This window comes from Micropterus dolomieu, linkage group LG19 (assembly GCF_021292245.1).
Source record: "Micropterus dolomieu isolate WLL.071019.BEF.003 ecotype Adirondacks linkage group LG19, ASM2129224v1, whole genome shotgun sequence".
NCBI lineage: Eukaryota > Metazoa > Chordata > Actinopteri > Centrarchiformes > Centrarchidae > Micropterus > Micropterus dolomieu.
In genome coordinates this window covers 10,719,628-10,738,574 of record NC_060168.1, presented here as the reverse complement: position 1 = coordinate 10,738,574, position 18,947 = coordinate 10,719,628, and the positions used below count along the sequence as shown (strand labels likewise).

The following is an 18,947-nucleotide window of genomic DNA, read 5'->3' as shown; positions in this document are numbered from 1 at the left end:
TAAGTTAGAAAGTTGTCCCGGAGTATATAAGGTTCATTGAGTTGAACTAACTTAAATGTATGACCATTATAAATCTCTTGGTACAGGCTTAAAATGGGTAGACAATTTTTAATTTCTATTTAGTTATAAGCAAAGACTGTAGGCTATATATAAAGGTAAGAAGCAGTTCCCTAAACACACACAGAGACCATTATTTTAACTCATTTTATGACCAACTGGAGTTGATAGATGTCATGAGTGTATTATCATGAGTGAAGTTTCACTGCCCTCGAGTGGTCACAGTGCGTAACTACACATCTGTCTATTTTAAGCGTGATGGTTGATGGTTATTATTAAAGTTTTCACCGGAAGGTATGTTGTTGTGTCTGCCTCACGTGACAGAGTCGCTGCATTTGTTTCATGCCTATTGAAGCATAACGTCAAGATTAAAATATTTTATAGGCCTATGTGCAGTGCAATACAGGCTTGATCTTCCGGTGAGGGTACTACACGAATACCAAGGGTGAAGGCAGACATGATAGCATACTAGCACTTCTGGTAAAGACATTCAAATTAAACCTTAAATTATACTAACGTGTTGACTTGTGCTGTGATTATGGAGATGTTTGTTTTGAAGCAGATGTACCTGCAGATTTTGGTGTTGAAGTAAGGTAGAAATATAACTTGCAACCCCCTATTATAAAATATTAAGGTCGATACTAGTCGAGTGAAGGAAAAAACTTTAGCCTACAATTCTTAAAATAATTATCCTTTAAGATATTGCATCGAATTTACCTCGCCAAGGAAGTTAAACCTAACATAAATTGTAATTGAGATTTTTGCAATTTGGAAAGAGAAACTATATTTTATCTATTTTACTGTTGTGAATTTTGGAAAGATTTGGAACATTTTAATAACAGATGTTTTGTTCGTCATGGTCTGGACAATTTGAACGATTCTGCAGCTCCTCATCATACCTGGAAAATTCCACACTTACTGCTGGAAAAGCGCAAAAAAGCTCCACTATTCTAGAATAACTGGATTTAATTTGAGCTTCTGGATATAAGATTTATTTGATTACTTGTATCCTTTGCATTTTTGTTGTTGTAATGAGCTTTGCATCAATAAAACTTGAAAAGAGAGAAGAAAGGTGCTGGTCTAGAGTGGCCCGCTTCCTGTCCGCTTCTAGCTCTATATACTCGTGGGGGCGACAGTGAGTATAACGTTGAATGCTGACCGCCCTCTGGTCAATAGAAGAAGAAAGCCGGAAGTAGTATATCGTGCGCATGGCGCTATTTGGGAAATTATTAATCTTCTGAACATAAACCCAACGTTGTTTTGTGAATAATATTTGCTGACTGCATTATAACATAATACAGGTAAGTGAGGGTTGCATCCTAAAAGTTATAGTTTAGTGCTGCACCCATCGATAGTGAAAGAACAACGTAACTGAAACGTCGCTGGAGAAGTCATTCATTTCTTTACTTGTTAGCTCGCTAGCATGCTAGTTTTTTGCCTTTCTAACGCCAAGAAAAATAGCAGTTTATAGTCATCGAAAGCTTCTCACTTCAATTAAGTCTTAGCTTAGTCGGCGAAAAGCATCTGCACGCTTCATAAACAGCTAACTAAACTATTCTATGGAGAAAGTTAGCATTAGCTCTAGTGGTAACTTAATGGACTAACGAATAGGTTAACTTAGCAAATGCTAGTTATCCCAGTTTCCATTGCAAGGCAAATTGTAATTTCTAAGGAGATTCGCCTGAAGTTATTGTACCAGTAAGTTACACTGACTCACACAGCAACACATAAGGTTAATTAACGTTAGTTCTCTACTTGTGTCTCAGCTAAACGTTTGTACCATTGTCTTTTGGCACTGGACTTATGTATTAGTTTACCAATAAACCCACTAACACTATCTTCATAAACGCATGACCCCTTGTTCAGTTCCCTACAAGATGGAGGCTGATCTATATGACGAGTTTGGGAACTACATCGGCCCAGAGCTGGACTCTGACGATGATGAAGATGATCTTGATGCAGAGGACAGAGATGTTGATGAGGTACTCTTAAAATCAGTGCAAACCGTTAAAACCTAGTACTTTAGTTTGTTTATGCAGTATATGTGCACACATGTCACGGTAATAACTCTACTTATGCAGGGTGATGATGACGATGATGATGAGCCTGCTGATGCTGATGACGATGTCCCGGGTATGGAGGTGGTCCTGCATGAGGACAAGAAGTACTATCCTACAGCAGAGGAGGTTTATGGGCCCGAAGTGGAAACTATTGTCCAAGAGGAAGACACACAACCTCTCACAGGTTAGATACAAAGAACAGTGTAGCGCGTATGTGGAGATTTACATCAAAGAACACAGTATTTGGTTCCTTAATCCTCATTCTTTCACGTACTTATCATGATCTAATATGGCATATGCTGTTTAGGTAAACATACAAACACTAGTGTTTCCTCTCCACTCCAGAGCCCATCATCAAGCCTGTGAAGAACAAGCAGTTCACTCTGATGGAGCAGGAGTTGCCTGCAACTGTTTATGATATGGAGTAAGACATCTGCATGAATATGTACACAATGTCCTATTATTTGCCTAAAAAGTCTGAAGATGCGAATGTCAGTCCAGATTCTACTTTACTCAATCTTGTGTAACTCCCAGTTCAGACCTTCCATTTACATGTGTTTGCTGCGTGTCTTTCAAGCTGTGAAAACCTTCCCCTCTCTTGACAGGTTCCTTGCAGATTTGATGGACGGTCCTGAGCTAATCCGTAATGTAACCCTGTGTGGTCACCTTCACCATGGCAAGGTTAGCACCTGCCTTATGGCTGCTTCTGGCTCAGTTTCTCGTGTAGCTGCATGATTCTTGTCAAGGCTCTTCTGTGGCATTTAGCCAAAAAGGATATGTGTTCCAAAGATGAAACGTTTAGCAGGATAGGAATTTTTTTGGATCATGTGCTAGTTAGGGTTGGGCGATGGCTGACAGACATCACGACGTTGAGTGGGCATCGTGATTGTAAAACCCCCGCCCCCCAGCAAAAAAAAGTCAAATTTTCACATTATACCACCCTGTGAAAGCAGCCTTTAATGACCACAAACATTCTTATTATTGTTTTTCAGTATGTTTTGCACCTGCCTCGGAATTCTCTTCTCCCCACACTCTGACACACTCACACACACCTACACCTCAGGCAAACACCCCAGCGTGCCCCACCTGTGTCTGTCTCTCTCCCCCGTCTGCTCCGCTTTCTCCATCAGCAGTAGTCTAAATCGCCTAAAAGACAGAACTTTTTTCCACATATTTCCACCCGCAATCTGTTATCAAGGCAGCAGGTGAGCCGCACGTCAGCTTATTAATGATGTAGCCTGTCCAACAACTGAAACCAACATCTGCACTCTGTGTGTTCACGGTTGCTTTACCTGCTCCGTGCGTAAAATATTGACCGCGACCGCAACTTGGAATGTAAGTTAATAGCCTACCAATTTTTTTTACCGAGTGAAGTTTGTGTGAGAACACATGGACATAAGACGACTGCTGCCCCCCATCGTCCATCCCGATCGTCCAATGGAAATTTTGCAGACATCGCCCCCAACCCTAGTGCTAGTAACATGGCTGCACTTTAGACTAATCTGTGACTTGTGTGGTTCTAATGAATGTGTTTATTCTGTTCAGACCTGTTTTGTGGACTGCCTGATTGAACTGTTTATTATTAATCAGGAAGAGAGATGATGTGGATGTGAGTTTTGACTAATAATAAACACATCTTTATCCCACTCAAATTCTGTATTTCACAGCAGAAACTAACATGATTTTTGACTTTTTCAGCTCCGATACACGGACATCCTCTTTACAGAACAGGAGGTGAGTTGTTTGGTTGAACTTTGGCGTAATGGTTACGCTTCATTGCGTCCTAAAATATATTTTGTTACCACACATTACAATGGCTGTGAATTGTGTAAATTTGATCCACGGCAGAATACAGTTTAATTTGACAACTTGACTTTGTCTTTTAAAGAGATGAAGTTGCATGGCCTCAAATGATAATTTTAAGAAAATAGATTTAAAATAATTTCCCTTGCTGCGTAGGTGATTCATATCTTGTGCTTTTTCTATAGAGGGGAGTTGGTATCAAGAGTACACCTGTCACAATGGTCCTGCCAGACTCCAGAGGCAAATCCTACCTTTTCAACATCATGGATACACCAGGTATTGTGTGTCGGCTGCATGCTTTGTTTTCCTGAATGTATATTTTGGTTTTGATGTATCAAAGCAGAAAGTGATATAAAACCTTGTCTCCCTTGAAGGCCACGTGAACTTCTCTGATGAAGTCACGTCTAGCATCCGGATCTCAGACGGTGTTGTCCTCTTCATAGACGCAGCAGAAGGAGTGAGTCCCTTTATCTTTTGCTTTTTGATCTTCTCCCTTATACACTCTCTCTGCACATTTGTCAGTGTTCTCTAACCTTCCATATAACCCAGACCTTTGTGTATCTCTGTCCAGGTGATGCTGAACACAGAGCGTCTGATCAAACATGCAGTCCAGGAGCGTATGGCCATAACCATCTGCATCAACAAAGTGGACCGGCTCATTGTGGAGCTCAAACTGCCTCCCACAGATGCTTATTATAAACTTCGCCACATCGTAGATGAGGTCAATAGTTTGCTAAGGTAATACTTGAAACCCAAAACCTCCACAGTGTCTAGAGAGCAGGAATGTTTTCATGTGATGTAGTACTACACATGGGTGGGATAAAAACTTTGATGTTACACCGAGAACAGTAATGTCGAATGAATGGAATACTTGACTTTGTTGAGCCAAAGAAATGTTTACAGTATTAAAAATGTTTAAAATGGGAGAACATTCTCCTTTAGGTATCCACACTGACTTTAGCCTTTAGTGACAACATCTGCCACTGTTCACGGTTGGTCAATTCCCTTCCTTCTCAGCACGTACTCCACAGATGAGAACTTGGTAGTGTCTCCTCTCCTTGGAAACGTGTGCTTTGCCAGCTCTCAGTACAGTATCTGTTTCACCCTGGGGTCTTTTGCAAAGATCTACTCCGACACCTATGGTACGATGACTCCTCAGCACATGCTTTCTTAAACAATTGACTGACACATCGTTTTCCAATCTCATGCCTAATGTAGTTAGTAATATATTAACTAACTTGTCGCTGTGTTTTTGCAGGTGACATCAACTATAACGAGTTTGCCAAGAGGCTTTGGGGTGACATTTATTTCAACCCCAAAACGTGAGTAAATCATTTGGATTTCATCAGAATGCCAATATCTAATGCTAAGCTATCCTCCCCATCCTCTTGATACTGATCACCAATCACTGGGTCTATTTGAAGCCTTCTATATATCATGTAACATTATATTTAATTATATTTTATATTTTAACTATTCTTAGAAACAATGCATTTTAAGTATTAATATTAAGTGATAATTTATTATGACTTGACAATTGTTTATTTTATTGGCAGGAAATGTGTGCAACATATTCCACTCCCTCTACTCTTTTAGAGACACAACTTAAACCATAGCAGCCTATGCTTGGTTATTGAGAACAGCTTAGAGCTTAACAAATAGCCTATAGCTTTCCTGTGGAATAAATTACAAAAACAGCACAAACAGTCTTTCTAAATTTACTTTTTGTTTGAATTGATTTTTGTTGCGGAAATCTCAGGCAGTTTCTGCAGGCTTTTAGGGTGTAGGGAGAGCAGGGTAGAGAAAGAGAGAGGGGCCAACAGCTGTGTGAGCGGTGCCTGAGCTGCTAAACGGCTCCGCTCTCCCTCTGCCTCAGGAAACTCGCACACAGCAAGGATCCTGCCTGATGCGCTGTGCGTAACGTAGGAAAAAGTTCAAGACAACTCAACTCTGGCAGCAGGCAGGCTTGTGCATAAGACGAGCACAACTGCGATATTTTCACGGGATCGCACCAGCTTGTCACTCTGCCTGTCAGACTGCCCGAGCTTCCCTTCCTACCCGCTCGCCTCTCATTGAAAATTAATTACTAGGCGTGTCAATCGCTTCATGTCTGAAAAGGACTTTAGTGCTAACTACCTTTGAAAACTGCTCAGACCGCTGACTGTTGTGAAACCATTTTAGTTGCGTGTTGAAAAATTGTCTCGCAATTATTCCATCATCTGATCCTCCTTTTATAGAGACCACCGATCAAATTACTTAAAGCAATTATCTGCAGATAACAATCAGTGGTCCATTGAGCAGAGCACCCTTAATTCTCACGGTATCTTTCATTTTCTTTTCTTCTGTTCAGCCGCAAGTTCACAAAGAAAGCCCCCAGCAGTAACTCTCAGCGCAGCTTTGTGGAATTTGTCCTGGAGCCTCTCTACAAGATCCTCTCACAGGTTGGACATGTCTAACATATTTTTTTTGAATGTGTAACAAGGCAGCAGAGCTTGCTCAATACCTTCCTCACCGGCCCGATCAGGCTGTGGCTGAGTCGGGCGCCTCTCTGTGTTTAATCCTCACCCAAATCCTCTTTGTGTCTAGGTGGTTGGAGATGTGGACACATCTCTCCCCAGAGTTCTGGATGAGCTGGGGATCCACCTGACTAAAGAGGAACTGAAGCTGAACATCAGACCTTTGTTGAGGCTGGTCTGTAACCGCTTCTTTGGAGAGTTCACTGGTACGGCTTAATTTGTTTTTCTGTCCTTTTGATTTTGTCTGTGTTACTGTTTTAGCATTTTAGGTATGGTTTTGGTATTGTATATGAAGCATTTTGTTTTTACTGTATAAATTCAGTTATAAAACAATACTGCAGAGAATCTCAGAGGTGCTGCATCTGTTTTACTGATTTACACAGTGTATCTGGTCATGATTGTAATTTTAATCTGAAAATAAATGGTCATGCTTTGGTTAATATTTTACATCAGTGTAAATCTCTTCCTTGCAGGCTTTGTGGACATGTGTGTACATCACATCCCCTCACCACAAGAGGGTGCTAGGAACAAGATAGAGCACACATACACAGGCGGTTTGGACTCAGACCTGGGGGAGGCCATGGCAGAGTGTGACCCTGATGTGAGTATAATGAAGGCAGAGCAGGAGTCTCTTGTTTATTGGCTGGTGAGGAGCCAATATGGCAGTTAACTGCAAATAGCTGCAATCTGTTTCTGCTGGAAGTCCAATAGTGTCGTTCCAGCTGCTCTTTTTAAAAATTAAATCAACAGGCTGTTTTTAATTGGTTTGAAATGGACAAGCTGTTAAATTAGCCAATTTAAGACAATGCCGGACATTGATGACAGTTTTCCGTGTTCCATGTAAAAGGTTTTCTGCCTTTGGCCTAAACCATCTTAGATTTCTTTAGGAAGAAACATTATATTCCTGTGGTAAGACTTTCCTGCCCTACTTTCTCTCTCTCTTATCCCTCTTTCCTGCTCACCTCATGTCTCTCGCCCTCAGGGTCCTTTGATGTGCCACACCACTAAGATGTACAGCACAGAGGATGGTGTTCAGTTCCATGCGTTTGGCAGGGTGCTGAGTGGGACCATTCAGGCAGGCCAGCCCGTCAAGGTTTTAGGAGAGAACTACACCCTTGAAGATGAGGAGGACTCCCAGGTCTGCACTGTGGGCCGTCTCTGGATTTCAGTTGCCAGGTATGCTTCAGGTGTTTGGTTTCCTCCTTTTATAAAGTCAAAAATCAGTAATTATTTGTATAATATCTTAATATTCCATCCACATTTTTAGATACCAAATTGAAGTGAACAGAGTGCCTGCTGGCAACTGGGTTCTCATCGAAGGTTGCGACCAGCCAATCGTCAAGACAGCCACAATCACAGAGCCCAGAGGGAACGAAGAGGTCAGACATAACAGAGAAATACCAGTGAAATCTCAAAAAAGACCTTATGAGAAACGGCCTACTTTAAATGTTTTACTTTCTCTGACAGGCTCAGATTTTCAGACCGCTGAAGTTCAACACAGCATCAGTTATAAAGATTGCAGTGGAGCCCGTCAACCCATCAGAGCTACCGAAAATGTTGGACGGACTGAGGAAGGTCAACAAGAGCTATCCATCTCTCACCACAAAGGTCTGTCACCACACGTGTACAGTAGGAGGTCCAGTAGTACATTGCAGCGAGATTAGAAAAGGTGTTAGGCTTGCAATACTTTTAAATTACAATGCGTGCAATATAAGCTGAATAAAAACTGAGCTCAGTAGCCTCCTAAAATATTTTTCTGGAAGAAATTAAAATGCGCATTCTGAAGGAAGGACAAATATGGAAAGTAAAACCTGCAATCTCAACGATCATTATTTAGCTTCTAAATTGCTTAAATTAATATTGACCATATGTGTGTCTTTGTCTTTCAGGTGGAGGAGTCTGGAGAGCATGTTATCTTAGGGACGGGAGAGCTCTACCTGGACTGTGTCATGCACGACCTGCGCAAGATGTACTCTGAGATCGACATTAAAGTAATTTTCCTCACTGCTGCTTCTTATTATGACTCATCTTTTGGCTTCACTTCATGCTGTAAAAGAAAACTTCAATAAATAATTTTGTTAGTTTTGACTAAAAAAACACTTTGCCAGAAATTACATTGTGATTTATAAAAAAAAAAATGTAATCATTGCACAGCTCTACAATTTCAAAAGATAGATAACAGTAAATTTGAATTTATTTGTGATACAATATGCTGTAGGTATTGCATATTTTCAAAACATTTAAAAACCTGTAATATTTTGATGGATTTCTTGGATGTAACTACCAAAAAATAACCATAACTTGAAGATACTACCCAGGATGTGGAGCCATTGGTTTCTTGGTGTAATTATGCTCCTCTTTATCTGCAGGTTGCTGACCCTGTGGTGACTTTCTGTGAAACCGTTGTAGAGACATCATCGCTCAAGTGCTTTGCTGAAACGCCTAACAAAAAGTGAGTATCAGACGAAATATTTTAAGTCCACTAGGGGTGGGAATCTCTGGAAACCTCACCCCTTTCTATTCGATGATGATTCAGAGGGCTGCGATGCGATTATAAAACGATTATCAATGCATCTTGATGCATAATTTTATTCTATACAGGATCTCTGGATAATTACTAAGCATTTAATTTGTACATTAAAATCCAAAAGAAACATCTCCTAATTAGCTTAAAAGGACTAGTTTGCATCCCTAATTTACTTCATTGACCTCAGCTCCATTTCTTTAACCACCACTTGTCAGACTCCTTTGAAAACTGAAAACTAATTATCAGGATGTACAGTATGCATACAGGACAGAGCTATACACCAGTGTAGTCTAAGCTTAAGTACTACTGACATACAGTTGAGCTAATTAATATTAAATCATTAATAATTTAACTAACGTTATAAAGAGCCAAAAATGTGCTGTACAGGGGAGATGTTAGCTAGCGCTAACCGCCTTCCCTTTTTCAGCAGTAACTGAAACTACAGACTTTTATTAACATGCTGTGACCTACACTGCACATTTACTACCTGACAAAAACTTACTGCTAATATTTTTCATCGCTAACTTTCAGTCATGTTCTTCTGCTCGCGCTCTCTCATTCGCTTGGCCTCACTCTTAGGATACACAGGGAGCTGCCAAGCGTTGAGTGTCACCATGCTCGCACAGCGTGCGAGTTAAAATCATTACTTGCACTTAATGATTGTATGGCGCTTTAAGTAGGGTGGTTAATCATTCCGGAGCATTGGTGTGCTGAATTCTGTTATGTGCACGCCACAGACGGTCCGCGCTGCACTCCCGCGAATTCCACCTTTTGCCTTCCGTCAACATTACGTTATCAATTAACATAAGGATTTGATTTTTTGAGATTTGTTAATCGAGTCAGAATCTTTCACGTCTGCATTGTGATGCATCTAAGAATCTATTTTTTCTCCCACACCTAATAGCCACACAAGAATGCTTACTTTGCTAGATTGTTAACATAAGTCAAAACTCACTGCTCTGTAATCCGTTTGTAATTTCTGACCTGAATTGTTGTGTTTCTTGTTGGGGAGTTCAATTTGTGCACTGTTTGGAGTCACTGTCAGAGTCAGTCCTTCCTTCTGGCTGAGTGTCTCCCTAACCAAGAGTGAGTGATTGACAGCTGTGTGATGTGATTGACAGGAATAAGATCACCATGATTGCTGAGCCCTTGGAGAAGGGGCTGGCTGAGGACATAGAGAACGAAGTGGTGCAGATCACGTGGAACAGGTATGATGATGAAGATATTACCGTCACGCTTGCATGTATAGAACCTTAAGTGAGCTCTTAATTAATTGAAATGAAGCAATGTGCCTTCATGTTAGACGGATCTGTAAATTTTCCCCATTTCAGTCTGATATGGTTGTAGCCTTATTAATTTGTCCATAGTTCAGAGCCGATCGTTCATTATTCCCTCGGTTAGCAGGGATAAATGAGCAGGCATGTGAGATTGGTTCTTTAATTAAATACTGTGAATGACGAAGGTAGAGAAAGATAGGATTGCCCAGGGCTGAAATAGCCTTTTAAAAAGTGCAGTTATTGGATTTGTCCGTAATATTCCTCTTAAATCCATTGGTGTTTCTTCAAGTTATTGTGGTTAAGACCAAGAGGTGTGTGCACTCTGATGTCTGTAGTCACAACCATGTGCTGCAATGCATTAACAGTGCTTTTACATCAGACTGTGTCTTTTTTATTTTATTACTATTTTATTTAGGTCTCATTTTCTTGCCAGAACTGCAGAACAACATGACAATAAGTTTCAAAGTCAAGTTGGATGACCAATGTTAACCTGTCCAGACTCTGTAATTATGGGTTTCTGCTTCACCTTGTCAGTTTAAAAGGGGTAATAGAAACTGTGTAAGAAATGCTAAATATAGAAGCAATGTTCATTACTGATATATGTATATAAAATAGATGTACAGTAGGGTATTTCTGGATTTGAATATTTAAGCAAGGTAAAGGACAACCTTCTGTACATTGTGACAAGTGTGTGCACATTAAAGCACCCCCCCACCCCGCTCGGTGTATTGATCAGTTCACTCACAGTAATTGAATCATGCACTAAAAGCATGCATTCATTTTGCCGTCCCTGTGACATGACGAGCATGCGTGCGTGTGTTCTGCTTGAGAGTGGCATCCTGTCAGTGCTCGGCTCATCTGTCAGGCCATCTGGACCCAGCGGTGCCAGTATGGAGTAGCAGCGCCAGAGAAGTGACATACTTCACACACCATTAAACCAAACCTTCGCTCTCCTCCTCCTTCTCCATTAACCCCTCTGCCCCCTGATCAACCAATCTCCTTAATGTTCCAGCTGACACAATTTGCAGACCTCCTTTCAACTAGTGGCTGTTTTGATTTCTGTATGGCAGGAAGAAGCTGGGAGAATTTTTCCAGACAAAGTACGACTGGGATCTGCTGGCTGCCAGGTCTATCTGGGCCTTCGGACCAGACACCACGGGACCAAATATCCTTGTAGACGACACACTGCCCTCTGAGGTGAGTTTTGAACCAGTCAGACGGGTGTATCACAGCTAAGTAGGGCTGTTTGTCTGGAGGAAGGTTTATGCTCAAGTTTCCCATTTAAATATTGGTTCATTTGGTTATGGGAAAAATACAGAGGAACTGCTGTTCAGTGTTTACACTAAAATGTTTAGAACATAGAGCTGTGACTAACACTTATTTTTAAATTGTGTAAACATTTACAAAACATCAGAAAAAGTCCATTATAACATCCCAGCGTCCAAAGCCGGATCCAGCAAGTGTTTAACAGTTTTGCTTAATAAATAACTTAAACAAGTACAGTTTATTATGGCATTTCTGTCAGTGTACTAATCAGGTAAGTAATCATCTCTGCTCTTGGGCCACACACTTCTTTGAGTCTATAACTCGGATGACAATATTTATATTATTTCTAATACATATATAAATACCAAATTAGGTCATTGTAATGCTGTCAAACCATGTGCACACAGTTATTAGACAATTTAGTATGAGATGCCAAAAAAGACAAAAGCCGTTCCTAATTATCAGTGTCCTTTATTTACAATTTATTATGTACACTATAGCTCTATTTACATCTGTTAATCAGGATAAAAATTACACAAAGGTACTGAAGCTTATGATATTTTGCTTTGTAGCACATCCTATCGGAGAATTTTAATCTTTTTTCCCCTCTGTAGGTGGACAAGGCGCTGCTCGGCTCAGTCAAAGACAGCATCGTTCAGGGCTTCCAGTGGGGCACCAGGGAGGGGCCTCTGTGTGATGAGCGTAAGTTCTCTTCTCTTTCTTTCACCACTGAAATATGTAGGTTTTAGGGACACACCTTTTTCTCTCTGAGCTTTGTGCATGGGGAAAATAAATTTTTCCTCATCAGTGTTGTGTTACCATAACTCAGTGTTTCTGCTGCCCTCAGCCATCAGGAATGTCAAGTTTAAGATCCTTGACGCAGTCATTGCCCAGGAGCCTCTCCACAGAGGAGGAGGCCAGGTCATCCCTACAGCGAGGAGAGTGGTGTACTCCGCTTTTCTCATGGTGAGATAATCCCCCTTCTAAGCCTATTCTTCTCCTCGGCTGCCAGTAGGTCCTCCTGACTTCCTTTTCATCCTCACTTTCCTTAATGCTCCATTACCATGATTAGGGCTCGGGATTTTGCTGACGTGCGTTCTTTTTAATTGTGGAGCGATAACTTTCCTCTTTCACAAATTTGGCTCTCCTTTGGCTCTTTCACTGCTTCTTATCATAAATCCATGGGTCAGCTGTATGTGAGCTTTTGTCCTCACTGTAATGTGTGGTCTCCCTTGTGACACAGGCCACTCCGAGGCTGATGGAGCCCTATTACTTTGTGGAGGTTCAGGCTCCAGCTGATTGTGTATCTGCTGTCTACACAGTGCTGGCTCGAAGAAGGTTGGTAAACATTCTGATATCTAGCGTCAACCCATGCAGACATTAAATCCACTGGCAATATTTCTTCAGACTTGACACAATTGCAGTAGTTGTTTTTAAAATACAGAAATTCAAGATTTTAAGAATTTGGTCTTGTGTTTGTCATCCAACAGGGGTCATGTCACCCAAGATGCACCTATTCCTGGGTCTCCTCTTTACACCATTAAGGCTTTCATCCCGGCCATCGACTCCTTCGGCTTTGAGACTGATCTTCGTACACATACACAGGGTCAGGCCTTTGCGCTGTCTGTGTTCCACCACTGGCAGGTACACAAACCAGCTTTCCTTCTAACATTAGCCAGCTGCCTATGTAGCGCAATGCGTGTTTCCGTGTACTACTGTCAATGTGAATATTCGAAGTTGGCTGCCTCAAGATAAGCAGTTGGTGGCACTAATTCTTCAGTCAGATGCCATAAAATCCTTGCAGAAGAAGAGGATGCAACAAGATGGCATACTTAAAAGAGAAGCAATAAAACCTCAAACAGTGGCCAACCTTTTAGAAAACATGATGGAAAGGCAGTATTTGTTTATTCCATGTATTAATTTGAGGAAGGTTTCAGTCTCCACAGTGCTCCACACAGAATTGTTGTTTTTTTTCTTCCACCTTTTTAGTCTTTCAAGTGAAGCTGAAGCTTGAGTGGGTGTTTAAGCAGACACGTTTTATAGAGGAGACACGCCACTCAATCACATCCTCAATACCACTCTACGGGGAAAGCCCATAACGGCAAAGATGGCGGTTATCCCACCCCTCCCGCTAGAAAGCCAAACGTCTGCTTTTAACAGCCAAAGCAGGGAAACCTATTTCAGCCAATCCTGTGGTTCCACTGACGTAAGGGTCTGTTTTAGTTCGACTGTGCATGCGTGGAAGTGGTAACGCATGCGTAGTAGAAATATAACCAGTTGGGAAAAACCCTTTTTAAACCTTATTTTGGAGCAAAGTTGTCAAGCTTTTTCAGCTATTCATGTAGCTATTCTATTCATGTAGTTCTCGGTGACCAGTAAAAGTGCAGTTCTGGCTCTCTCCCCATTCATTCAGATAGGAGGCTGGTCTTGTTAGTCTGAAACAGCTGCCCGGAGGCGTTACCAAGATGGCGGCCGAGTGGCATGACTTGCCTATAAGGACTTTGGTTTAAGTCACATGGTTCCTGCATGTCATGATTCATTCACTACGTCTGTTTCCATTGCACTTTGTTGCATTTTGGTTTTATCAATACGCTAACTTCTACTTCAGCCAAGTGTAAACCTGTTTTGAATTTTCTGTTTTTCTGCAGAAATTAAAAATGGGTAGATAAAAGTACCTATTGTCTTTAAACAGCTCTCACTCACCCTTACGTACAATTCAAGAGAAGAGATGCCTTCTTAAAGTAAAGTGTTGAAAATCCGTTGGAGAAGGTGCAAATCTGGCGCCAGGCCGCACCCATATCCACAGTAGGTCTCCAAGGTGAACAGCCTCTGGCTGTTTGAAAGTAAATAGTAATGGTTAAACATTCTAAATTGGACAAAACAAGTGGGTCTTTTTAGTGTGTTTTCCATTTTTGTTTTACTATCCCTCCAATACAGTTCAGCAAGGAAACACTATCTGGGGAAACAAAATGGGGACATTTTGTGCTTAAAACACTGAACTTCAAAAAATAGTTCCACTTGTCTGACTAGCTGGCTGCTGAAGCCTCATTGTCTTCAAACTAACTGAACTCAAAAGACAAAAAGAGGAGTGTGGATTTTGTCACACTTCTCTTCCATTGGAGACACATTAAAAAGGGATGTCTTTGTGGCCAGCTGGGAGAGGAAAATAATTAAATCAGCTCTCAATTTTATATATTGGCATGTTGTGAGACAGACTTGGGGAAAAAAATGACTTCCTGTCCTTTTAAAGGCTCATTCAAAGGACCTTTTGATACTAGACAGATGCATAGTTCTTTATCTGGCAATGGATGTGAAATGAACATAAAGCAGTTAAGAAAAAAAGGCTCAAATGGTAACATGTTTGTCAATAAATAGATTGTTAAGGCACAGGAATTTGAAATGCCTGAACAAACAAATCCAAATTGGTCAGTTATAAATAGCGCTCTCAAAATTGCACATTTGGGGCCAGATTTAAAAATTCAAAAAACAGTTGTGTATAAATGGCAGATTTTTGCGTGTGAAACTTCGATAACGTCTGTCGCATGCACAAATACCGTCGCACGTTTACTTACTCACATGCCCCAACTCTCGCGTGCACAACACTGTGGCCACTTGTATGTGCAGCAGAGTGACCAACCTTGCGCACATGTCTGCCACTTTAGCTGAATCGCTTTTGATGTGGAGTAGAGTGGAGTGTTGAGTCATCAAGTTTTAAGTATAATGTGGCTGTCTCTGGCTGCCATGTCTGACGTGTGTTTGTGTGTGCACTCTGCGGAGCTGTGTCAGTGAAAATTATCTCTACTTAGGGAGGATTAATATTTTACAGCACAGACATTCGTCTGGAAGAAAAAAGGTTTTCCTCAGTGCAAATATTTAATGTTTTATCTTCCTAACTTGTGTTTTATCCCCGTGAGGTGAAAATGAATATGACATGAATCATTTATTAATATGCTTGTCCAAACACTAGGAAAAAAAGATGTATTATAGCTATAGAGCAGTCCTTTGGGAACATACAGAATAAATGAAAACCATTGTTGACTGTGAGCGATAAAGCTGGCAGGCATGAGGAGTCCCAGGTGGATTTTCAAAAAGTGGGTTTTATTTACCCAAAAATGAAACAAAATATGCAACACAGTTCTGGGCCCATAGAAGAGCTAAACTATACTCAGACCAGGATAAAAAAACAAACACTTAAAACAATCTGAAAACTAAAACAGAACAGGACAATTGGTATCGGTTTAAATATCTAAACAATTAACCAGTAACAAAAGGAATAAAAAAAAAAAACTAGAAAAGCACAAAATAATAAGCAAAGCAGTTAGTAAATCCCCTGAAATAGACCGTTCTATTTTGACTTCCTGTCATCATGTGGTCCAATGTGATGATTTATTTCTGTATCGCCCAGTCCTGAAAGAGAACATTTACCCTGTTCCCATAAGATACCCCTGGGGTCCAATACCAAACCTTCACTCCACAAATTACTTTCTAAAGGTCAGCTACATAGTTTGTACCTGAAACAATCAACACCCTGGTTGTTCTCCTCTATTCTGGACATTGACAGAAATTATTCCTGTTATCACATATTGATTCTACTGGCCTAGAAAATAAGAATTACATAGGAGTCCTTGCAGTGTGTTGTTTGCCCCGTTAAACTCAAAAGGCTATATTGTGCCCCTCATTAGTTTGATTATGTTCCAGTATTGGCAAGCTAACTGCACAGTGTTGAGTTACTGTTTGTTAGCAGCTCTCATCCATCTGTTGATTGAACTCCATTGATAATGTTTTCCTCTTGTTTAAATCTTCCCCCAAGGCTAGGAACATCTTATTTACTCCACTCGGCCCCAATGTCTTTCAGATTCAGCACTCCTAACAAGCCTTCTCATCTTTCTGTCTTTGCACTCAGGGTGAATGTATCATACATTCGAGAATGAGAACATTTCTTAAGTTTCATCCCTCCCCCCACGTTTAAAGTTATTATTTTTTATTTTTTTTATGCAGGGGGGGCTACTTTATTTGAGTCGAGGGTCTGACAACAGAGGGTGTCGTATGCTGTACAGATTGTAAAGCCCCTTGAGGCACATTTGCAATTTATGATATTGGGCTATGTAAATCAAATTGACTTGACCTCATGAGTCATGCTATGAGCTTAAGATAATGGATTTGCTGCATCATTTTAAAAGCCTATGAACACTTACTACTTCTCAACCTGCTAACATTGCATTGATGCTGTGATGGTCACAAACTGAAGGAGTGACAGTACTTGCACGTTGCTTTTTTCATCATGTTGATGGACGTACTCCTGACTCAGTAACAATCAGACAGACTTGCAACTGAATCAGATATTTAGCGAAAGGTCGGAGCCACTAGTAGATGTGTCCACTCAGTTTATTAAAGCTCAAACTTTGATGTGTTTCATGTTGTCAGACTGCTGCTCAGATTGTGCTTGGCTGTATACAAATGGGGAGATGTGTATACCAGTGATAGATGCCGTTCACTCCTTCTCTCTGGGTTATCTAGATTTCATTTTTACTTTCAGATCGTCCCTGGTGACCCTCTGGACAAGAGTATTGTGATCCGGCCTCTTGAGCCTCAACCTGCACCCCACCTTGCCAGAGAGTTCATGATCAAGACCCGAAGGCGCAAGGTGAGTCTTTTTGTCTACCTGTTTATCACTTGGTTTGTGTCAGTTGCTGGTAAATTTCCTGATATCCTGTGTTTGTTGTTCTGCAGGGTCTGAGCGAGGATGTGAGCATCAGCAAGTTCTTCGACGATCCTATGTTGTTGGAGCTGGCCAAACAGGACGTGGTGCTTAACTACCCCATGTGAGACTGCAAACCTTAAGTGCACCAACACCAAAACCTCCACTAGTCACTCAGCAGCAAATCCTACTTTTTTTTTTTGAAAGAATATTTGGGGTATAATCTGACCACAATAAGACCATATCCATAAATTCAGGCTACACAATGGTTATTCTGGATCTCCAACAATTCCATTGCTCTTTGATTAGAAATCCTCCAACCAACATTTGTTTAAAGATGTGAAACAAGAGCTCATCTGGATTACATAATTGAGAGTAACCATGATAATACACAGTCCTGGCTGTCACAGGAGAGTTGTTGCCCTTTCCTTTTGGAAAGTAGCTGTATTTGTCAAACATTGCAGAAGTTTGCAATGTCTCTCATCTTTATTCTTGTATTTTTACTTTTTATGTACAAATTAGCATTGTTTTTGTAGAATAAGATAACTTGGATGCCTTTTTAAAAAAAAAAAAAAGAAATTACATGTTATTGATCGGGTGTGCGTCTAAATAAAGTCTGTAATTCAAAGAAAGATGTTTCAGTGTTCTGTACTTTCCTGGACCACAAAATAAACCACATCTCACAATGATGCTACTGCTGAGGGCTTGTGTAGCTATGATATAATTGTCAGTTGGGAAGTTTGAGTGAAGCTGACTAAATTTTCTGTCTGCAAGTGAAGACTAGTCATGCTAAGTTGGAGATTTGCTGATGGTTTGAGTGATTGGTGTGTCTGGGATGCTGTGTGGGCAGTGACTGATGGACAGGCTGTGGGATGGTTGGAGGCAGATAGAGGGAAACCAAAGGTTAGGCTCACATGACCAAATAAAAGGAAAAAGAAGGAATGATGCAGCGTGTTAAAGATGACAGATGTCACTGAAGCAACAAGACTTTGAATTGACATCTGAGATAGCTGAAAATTTTAAATGCTCACTCTTCATGTTTTGAGTCAGTCTAGAAGTCTTGGACATCTTGAATGCCAATGAGAGGGAGACATTTACAACTGTTCTCCAGGGGGTTCTTCTGCGGTTGCTATACGTGACAAAATTGACAAGCTTATCTCAGACATATCTACTTTTTTGGTGTTTTGGAGGAAAATAAATACCAACAATAATAAACTACCTACCAAAGACGAGAAGTGCCTCCCAACAACTTGAGTCTGTTGTAACAAAAGCTGAGATGAGATGTTTGAAAACTAGTTGGCAAGCATGGAAACATGTCTAAATGTATAGCTAAAGGAAAAGGTAGTGTTGTAGTCGAGACCAAGTCAAGACCAAGACCAGAGTTTACCGAGACAAGACCAAGACTTTAAGGGCTGAGACCAAGACCGAGGGAGGACAAGAACGAGTCAAGACCAGTTCCCCACATTACATGACACAATAAAATGTGGAACAAGATCACAGGTACTTCTTAAATTGATCTGAAAGATCCACATTCCTGTAAAAAAAAAAAAACAAACTCATACGACCACTAAGCTGAAATCAAACGTAAGCATCTTCATCTCTTTTTCCATGCTTAGCATCGCGGGGAGGGTTAACGGGACCAACGCATTTTTAAATGGGGTTATTGGTTGCATTGGAAGCAGTAAGTTTTACATCCAATCAAAGTTAGGATGTTAACAAATAAATCACACAATGCAAAAGCAA

At 40.7% G+C, this 18,947-nt stretch overlaps 1 protein-coding gene across 1 annotated transcript; it reads left to right on the top strand.

Moving 5' to 3' along the window:
• Window positions 1-1,201: 1,201 nt before the first annotated feature.
• Window positions 1,202-17,836, top strand: eftud2 (elongation factor Tu GTP binding domain containing 2). Its single transcript, XM_046031487.1, is given in 29 exon segments — window positions 1,202-1,358; window positions 1,924-2,039; window positions 2,139-2,301; window positions 2,463-2,541; window positions 2,723-2,798; window positions 3,663-3,688; window positions 3,690-3,726; window positions 3,816-3,851; window positions 4,106-4,196; window positions 4,295-4,377; window positions 4,492-4,658; window positions 4,938-5,062; window positions 5,179-5,242; window positions 6,271-6,361; window positions 6,507-6,642; window positions 6,910-7,037; window positions 7,419-7,612; window positions 7,704-7,815; window positions 7,904-8,044; window positions 8,326-8,427; window positions 8,806-8,888; window positions 10,085-10,171; window positions 11,311-11,437; window positions 12,121-12,208; window positions 12,354-12,472; window positions 12,750-12,844; window positions 12,997-13,150; window positions 17,043-17,150; window positions 17,237-17,836. Coding segments are annotated over 28 exon segments (2,913 nt in total). The 5' UTR covers window positions 1,202-1,358; window positions 1,924-1,934; the 3' UTR covers window positions 17,333-17,836.
• Window positions 17,837-18,947: the final 1,111 nt, after the last annotated feature.